This window comes from Azolla caroliniana, unplaced genomic scaffold (genome assembly GCF_043228905.1).
Source record: "Azolla caroliniana isolate FFs.n. ecotype wild unplaced genomic scaffold, voAzoCaro1.0.p SCAF_9, whole genome shotgun sequence".
Classification (NCBI taxonomy): domain Eukaryota; kingdom Viridiplantae; phylum Streptophyta; class Polypodiopsida; order Salviniales; family Salviniaceae; genus Azolla; species Azolla caroliniana.
In genome coordinates, this window is record NW_028230444.1 from 15,687,831 (window position 1) to 15,696,006 (window position 8,176).

At 40.4% G+C, this 8,176-nt stretch overlaps 1 protein-coding gene across 1 annotated transcript; it reads right to left on the bottom strand.

Moving 5' to 3' along the window:
- Positions 1–4,058: 4,058 nt before the first annotated feature.
- Positions 4,059–7,847, bottom strand: LOC147860247 (uncharacterized). The gene is made up of 3 exons (XM_087324822.1): positions 6,699–7,847; positions 6,126–6,223; positions 4,059–4,962 (listed from the first exon to the last, which is right to left on the bottom strand). Exons 1-3 carry the CDS (start codon positions 6,864–6,866, stop codon positions 4,278–4,280), a joined length of 951 nt encoding a protein of 316 aa, XP_087180948.1. The 5' UTR covers positions 6,867–7,847; the 3' UTR covers positions 4,059–4,277.
- Positions 7,848–8,176: the final 329 nt, after the last annotated feature.

Below are 8,176 nucleotides of genomic sequence, written 5' to 3' on the forward strand. Positions count from 1 at the left end.
GACAATACAATATAGCCCAGGCATACGCTTGCTCTGTCCAAGCATCTTTCCCTCTGGCAATTGTACGGTCTCGTTCCATAATAGGGGTTGGCACATCCATTCAGCACTAGTACTTGGATGATTCCGACTTAGATGCCCACAGAGCATACTCCACTCCACGCCTGCATCACTGACATACAAGTACGATCAGCCAACCGGTTAGATTTCCTCAACTTTAAGTCCATACAAAAAAGCCATGCTTTGTGTGACTTCCATTGCCCACCCAGTCTAGGACTCCAGAGAATGCTCCTATTATGTATCAATGTTTTCCATAACTCGTTACCGGGTAGCAAGCTCCTTACCAATACCTTACATAACAATGCCTGACTCTGCGATCCAGGGTCAATCAATCCTAAACCCCCCTTACTCTTGGGAAGAACCAACATAGACCATGATACTTTGACTGCCGCGTTATCTTTCCTGATCCCAACCCATACGAATCCCCTAATACACGCTTTAATAGTATGAATTGCTTGCTTGTCAAACATCCACACTGAAATTGCATGCCATAACGTAGACAAGAGCACATGGTTAGCTACTATGATCCTGCCAGCCAATGATAAGTTCATCCCTGACCAATTGCGAATTTTGTCACAGATTTTACTTTGAATTTGTTGCAACTGAATTCCTTGGCGATATCTACACCAATCCACGTTCCCAAATACCTAGTGGCTTCCCCGTTTGCAATCCATTTGAATTCAACATTTGGCTTCCAAACAGGCTCGGACTCTGAGTTGATCCAGAAACTCTTGGACTTATTCCAATTGATGGAGGCTCCCGATACTTTGCAAAAGAGATCAATAGCACTCTGTGCCCGCTCAAGATTTGCTTCATTTCCTTGGAGGTATAACATCATATCATCCGCGAACTCCGAGTTCAGCAGGGACTTCCTTGAGTTAGGGATCGAAAGACCATGAAGATTTACCCCTTGACTATTAAAAAAGGTAGACATTGCTTCAGTAATAAAAAGGAATAGAAAGGGGGCAAGAGGACAACCCTGCCTAATGGATCGAGTTAGAAAGATTCGAGCTCCTTTCCTCCCTACAATCAACACCTTACTCGAGCCATTCCTATATAAGGCTTGGGCATCACACCTCCATTCCAATGGTAGCTCAATGACCTTCATCACTTCTTCTAGGAAAGACCATTGCACTCGATCATAGGCTTTCTCGAAGTCCAACATCAGATAGGCTAAGTTTTGATTGGTCTCCCTCGCCGTTGCAACAGGCTCCCAAAACAAAATCACGTTGTCCATAATAGACCGGTGCTCCATGAAGCCGGTTTGATTGGACTGGATGGTATCTACTAGGAAGGGCTTGATTCTCTACACTAGTATGTTAGCAATTTTTTTATAAATTAGATTTAAAATTGTAATGGGCCTCCATTGTCTAATCTCGTGCAACACAGTCTCCGATTTCGGAATCAAGTAGATCAAGCCTTCATTGAAGCTGCTCAACATCCGTCCCATTCTCCACATCTCTTGTAGTTCAACTTCCAAGCTTGGAAAAATTTGCTCCCAAAACCCTTTAAGAAGGCTTTGGGAAAGCCGTCAGCACCAGGACAAGCCATAATATGTATCTTGTCTAGCTCCGCTATAATCTCTTCCTCCTCTATAGCTTTTGACAACTACGCTTTAGTTGCCTCTCCAATCCTAGTCTTCAAGCATGTAATTACATCATGCATCAGGTTACTCGGAGGGTCGTTTGTCAACGTTGGAGCTAAAAGGCCTCTATAGTAATTTGTCGCAATTTGCAGGATTTCCTCTTGATCAAATGTCATCGAATCATCCTCCCTTGCGTGAGCTTTTGAGCTGAGATGATTGCCTTCCTCAGGCGTTGTAGACAGTATTGACACCTTACCAGCTCCTCCCTTGCCACTTTCTGAAGAACAAAGAAGAATTAATAATCTTTTCCTCTAGTACTTGTACCGGATCGTGGGTTGATGGGGATGTCGTCCAAATGTTATTCATTGCATCCTTAACCTTCTGGATACCAAAAATCTTCGAAGGAATCCTCAAATTGCTCTCACTCTTCTTCTTGTAAATAGGATCGAGAGTCAAGGATACTGGAAGGTGATCCGAATATGTAAAACCAGCTAGAATGGATGAGTGGCCACTACATTCCTCTATCCCAGGGCTCACATAGATGCGGTCCAATCTACAGTGACATCCTTCACTCTCTTTCCAACCAAATCGTGAGAACCTCAAGGAATTCGCCTCAACCGCCATACTAGAATACCATGAATCTCGGATTCCCAACATAGAAATTAAGAAACCCCACGCTCTAAGCTCCTCCCCCTGTAGCAAGTTCGAATGAGCCCCAAGACAATCTTCCATTCTCTCTGTCATGTTAAAATGCCCCGCCACTATCCAATTGTCGAAGGAGGGAATTTTGTTTTCCAGCAGTCTCCAAAATGAGGTCCTCTCATTGCTAATGTTAGGTACGTAGACAGTCAGCACCCCAAATTTTACATTCCTCCATTCCAGGCAGCAAAACATGGCCCTACCTTTGATCAATATGCCATGATCCAAGATGGTGATATCCGTTGATTTCCTCACCGAAATACACACTCCACCTCTCCTTTCTAACATGTCGTGCGCAGGAGCCCACCATGTGTAACAATCCCCTAGCAACGGGTCTTTGAAAAGTTCTGTTCTTTCTCGTCCAAGGTGATGCTCTTGTAAGAGCAAAATATCAATCGTATTACAAAGGCCATCAACTTCCCACTCTCTCCTAAACCAACGCTTCTCTAGCTTATGTTGTGACCCACCAAGTCCCTGCACATTCCAAGAACAAATTCTCATTGACTTGGGTTCACAAAAAAGGCCAAGGGGGAATTTCCCATGCTCGACAAATATGTCTCCATCATATGCCATAGAAATTCCCACTCCATACTTATTTTCCATTCTTGATTCTTGGGTACTTCAGCACAATGGAAGTGGAACAAACCAGGCTTCAGCCCTAGTATTACGTGGATTGCAATTTTCCTTATACTCAATCTCTATGAGAATCGCCTTGAGTTCCCTATAATCAAGTTCATTTGTGTCCTTCATTGTCCTACTCTATTATTTGTAATTGTTTTGGCGTTATTCTTATTTTCCACAACGTTAACATGCTCTATATCTCTTCGTCAACTTGACTAAGCATTTGTACAAAATTTTGGGTGTTCCATCCTCACATTCATGAATACCCATTCAACTATATTTTATAGATAAGAGTCAAAAAGTGACTGCCAAAGGTAGCATCACTCTTTCCTTTCATAATAAGCAATCTTCGCTACATATCATGGTCACTTGTGTCTATCTAATTGCGAGAACATTCAATTGATGTGATTACATTATTTAGTGGTATGCTAAGGACATGTGGACCTACATATGCACATAGAAGAAACCCCTTTGACGAGGATGCTCTCCAACACTTTTTGCACTTATGTCACTCTCATTCACACTCTTTTAAGACATTTGTGTAACCAATGGTTGAAACAAAAGACCAACTTCTCTAAGCATACCTAGGGGGTTTATATACAAGTTTGCTTCCTTAGGTTAGGGGTGGCACTTAACGGCACACAACATAGTAAGCATAGTCCACCTTTTCACTAACACGGGTGATCTAATAAGAAAGGAGTTTGTTTAATAATAACTTGAGGCTGTTTAAGGGTTGGTTCCTTTCATGTCCTCGACAATATGCAACTCAAGTCACACCCAATTTTAGTTGTACCTCATCCCGTGATCTACCTACTATGCCTCTCTCCAACTATTGATTCTTGACCATTTTTCTCCCTACTACTTCCCTGCTATAACTACATCATGTCATTGAGCTTTCTCCTGCCTTCAAGAGCAACATGGCATTGCAAAACTAAGTATTTGCTGGTTTAATACAATAAAATGGTGGATTTCTAGAATCGGCTTTTTGAATAATAGAGTGTCACTTCCAAAATTTAGAGTAATTGCCAACAATTTCAGCAAAAGCATCAGATGCACTATGACCTGATTAGACATCAAACAAACAAGAAAGAGGCGATTTGTAGAAAAGAAAAACAATGCTTTATAATTTGAACACCTAAAGAAGTAATACTCAGGTCTGATTCCGAAAAATCAAGAATGTTGATTGTACAGCACTACTTTATACATTTCCTTCCTCATGGTACAAACAATGATAGTGTTTGATTTTTATAGTAGCATCCACGACAACAAGAAGGAACCACATATATGTATGTACACTGGAATTTCAACATTTTAATCAACCTCTCTCAACAAAATGAGCAATCCCCATATCGACAATGTGGAAGTCATTTGGTCTCTCAATCGACCCTCGATTGATATCTCCAGGATTTGGACCATCTGATACCATTTGTGCGCTTGATACACTGAACGGAATCCGAAATTCAGTCGGTTGCTCGATCCAGCCTCGATTAGTACCACAAGGATTCTGACCCTCCGATACCACTTGCACGCTCATTACACTTGATTGAGTCTGAAAGTTGGGCTGACTCTCAATTGGCCTTTGACCCATATCACATTGACCTGAACTGTCTAATACCAGGGGTAAGCTCGACACACTCATCTGAGATCTCGGACCCTCGGATCCCCCTTGCGATCCCAATACACTCACTAGAGTCGGTGGCTCATCGCATGTCAGAGTGTCCTCTAATGTACTAATGGCTCTAGAAGGAAAAGAGCCTAATGATCCAGCATCCGACTGTAATGACGGTGTCCATGATCCGTGTTCGGTAGGAGCAGACGAAAGCTGGAGCGGGGCCATCAATCGCCCAACGAAATATCCTTGAAGAGACATCCGGCACACAGGACATGTGGCATGTTGTTGCAACCATGCATCAATGCAGGTCTGATGGAAATTATGGGCACATTGAGGTAGAAATCGCAGGAGCTCGCCCTCTTTGTACTCCCCCAGACAAACTGCACACCTATATATCAGCCCAAAAATATCATTCTAATGGTATATCCCAGTGATCCAGCAAAAAAAAAGACCATCATTCTTAGAGAAACAGTGAGCTTGGCTATTTACTGGAACACCCCCAATGTTTGAACAAGCCCCAGAATATCCCTCTGTAGTACACAATTAACTACCTCAAGGAAGGAAAACTCAAGGGTTATTCTGGTAACTATCCAAAACCTATGGGCCATTTTGGCAATTTTCCTCATTCTTATCGTCTGCAAGCAATCCAGAAAATCATTCCTATAACGTCCAAGCAGTTCATCAAAAGTCATCCTGTTTATGCTATCCAAGCAATCCACCAACAGAGGATCATTCTTATACTATACAAATCAATTCAGTAAAATATCATTCTTATCCTATCCAAGAATTCTGGCAAAAGATCCTCATTCTTAAACTATACAAGAAATCTAAAAAAAAAATCATTATTGGCAAGAGATTTCTGGGTAAAAAATAAAATAAAATGACTGTCTAGGCTATATAAGAAATATATTTTAAAAGTGGTATATAGGGAATATGTGCCAAATGAAACATAGGAGATACACAAATATTGTAATTCCCAAAATTGAATTTCATCCTGGAAAGTGCTTGTGTAAGCACTAAGAAGTGGCAACTAAGCAAATCACAAGCAGCTAATGGAAGCTAACCGAAGGTGCTATTTCTACTTCCAACAGAAATATGATATTATATGCATGAAGATTTTGTAGCTAATGTTGATAACTGTTAATAAAACAGCATGCACTGCTAAAATTATAAAATTATATGACATCCAAATGATTACGATATGACCTAATCATTCACACATTGGATGTATGACTTCTAAATATTTATTCACTAACCATCCACTCATTATAGGCCTTCCAATTATACCAAATGAACTGACAATAATATAGTATAAAGGATCACAATGTTTTGAAAAAATACAACTATTTCTATCAAACTTTCAACATTCCAGTAAAAAAGGTTCATGTTTTCCAGCAAAAACTATTCATATTCCTATAAAACATTAGAAGTCCAACCATGAGTTATATGCTCAATATATATGAGCATTGAACATTCATTGCAAGACTTTTGGCCACTCACTAGAAACGGTCACATTCTATCAACACTATTTGTAAAGAAAAAGAGCCTTACACTGCATCTTGTCTGGGTAGAAACATGTCTTGGCGGAATGCGATTATTGGAAAATGCTCTATAATCAAAGGACTCACCCCGCTCGATGTATGCTCAACCTGAACAAGTGTTGCAAACCCATCAGAAAAAGATGAAAAACAAACAGAAATGGTGAAAACCTATCACAGAATGGTGGTGAGGAAACATCACATGTACTCCTTAAACCCCATCACAGAATAATGGTGGTGTCTTTTAATCCCCATCTAAGATAGATGGCAAGAAACCCCATCACAGAACGATGATGAGGAAACCCATCCCTGAATGATGACGTGAAAATCCATCACAGGATGATGACAATAAAACCTATCACGCAATGATGACGAGACAACAGATTGCACAATGACAGATGAGAAAAATACATCACAAGATGATAGAGAGAAAACCTGTTGCAGGATGATGATGGCGAGAAACCCATCATAAAAGAATGATATAATATGGTTCGAAAGTATTGTCGGATGCAGAAAAGAAAGAAAGCTCATGATACCAAAAGGAAAGGAAAAAAGAAAAAGAAAAACCAAGGGCCTAGAAAATCACCACTCTTCGATTTCCCGGACCAGTAGCAGAAAAGATGAATCCTCGCGCTCTTGGTGCAAAAATGACCCTTGAACAGAAATAACGCCCACACCAGAAGAGGATGAATATGGAGCTCACAGTGATCCCAAAAATGCTCAGAATTAGGTTCACAACAGAGATAGCCAACATCTTCACCACGCGATAAAAGCTAACAGAGACAGGAAAACAAATATTCACACTTTTTCTCTCTCTTGATTTTTTATTCTATCAGATCTTTAAATCGATTCCATTCTGTCTTGAATTTTGATTCTATTTTGGTCTTAAATCATTTTCTATGTGATTATCAAATCGATTCTGTTTGATACTAAATCAACTACATTCCATGCAATTGCCAAGCAATTGAGCTGAATCTCGATCATAAAAGCTCTCTCAAATCCATCATAAATCGATTCATTTCCAGCAAAATTTCCAACAGCAAGTTCCAATTTCCATTAAATGTGCGGACCAACTTCGACCAAACGAGCTCAAATTTGTGATTTGGATTATATGCAATGATCTCCTTGAATTGATTCGACAACATCCCAGTGAAAAGAGCTGATTTCGAATGAGGATTAGCTTTGAAATCCCGAGAGATCAAACTTGATTTTGATTCGAAAGAGTTTAGGTAAGCTTTCTATTTTGAAACAAAAACTAGCTCTCGTGAAGGAAACCAGCGAGGTCGATCTTGCACACGAGCTTTTAGGACGAAGTTCTGCATCTTTAGTATGAGTTTTAGCTCTGTCACAAGCTCCTCAGAGTAGAAATGAGAGTGAGTGGTTTTACTGTGACACAAGCTTTTCTGTGCTAGAAAATCAGAGTTCCCTCCGTTTCCTCTGCCCGAATTTCCTCTGCGTTGGAGCTTAGGTTCCTCTACCAGAAGCTCTTCTGTAGAATAGAAATCTTTAATTTCTAGCTCTGTCAGGAACTGTTGTTGAGGGCTGGCTAGGAGTTCTATTGAATCTCTTCAGACGTAGAAAATTCAGGATTCGGGTTCGCTGAGAGGAGGAGATCTACCTAAGTAGAGTTGCTCGTCTGTGTCAGAATTTAGGGTTTCTTGGTACTGTCAAAATTAGGGTTTCCTCGTCCTGTCAGGGGGAACAGGGCATGGAAAATATCTACATATTACCCCAAATTTCGTAAAATTAACAAACTGCCCTTGGCTTCTCTTTTCTCATACATACATACATGATACATGACATAGAAGCATAATTCTAGCCATACTTCCCATTCGTACCATACTCATACATGAATGATCGTATCATACTCATACGTGAAATGGCTCCGAGTATGATTGAAATCCATTCGTCTATATTTATATTGATTTTTATTTTTATTATTCTAAATTTTGTTATGAGGAGTCGTATGTCCGATGGCAGGCAAGGATGGGTCGGGGGCTCGTGTTGGGGTTTAGGGTTTGGCTAAAGACCAAAGCAAAGAAGACTTGGCTTGTCCTCTCACAA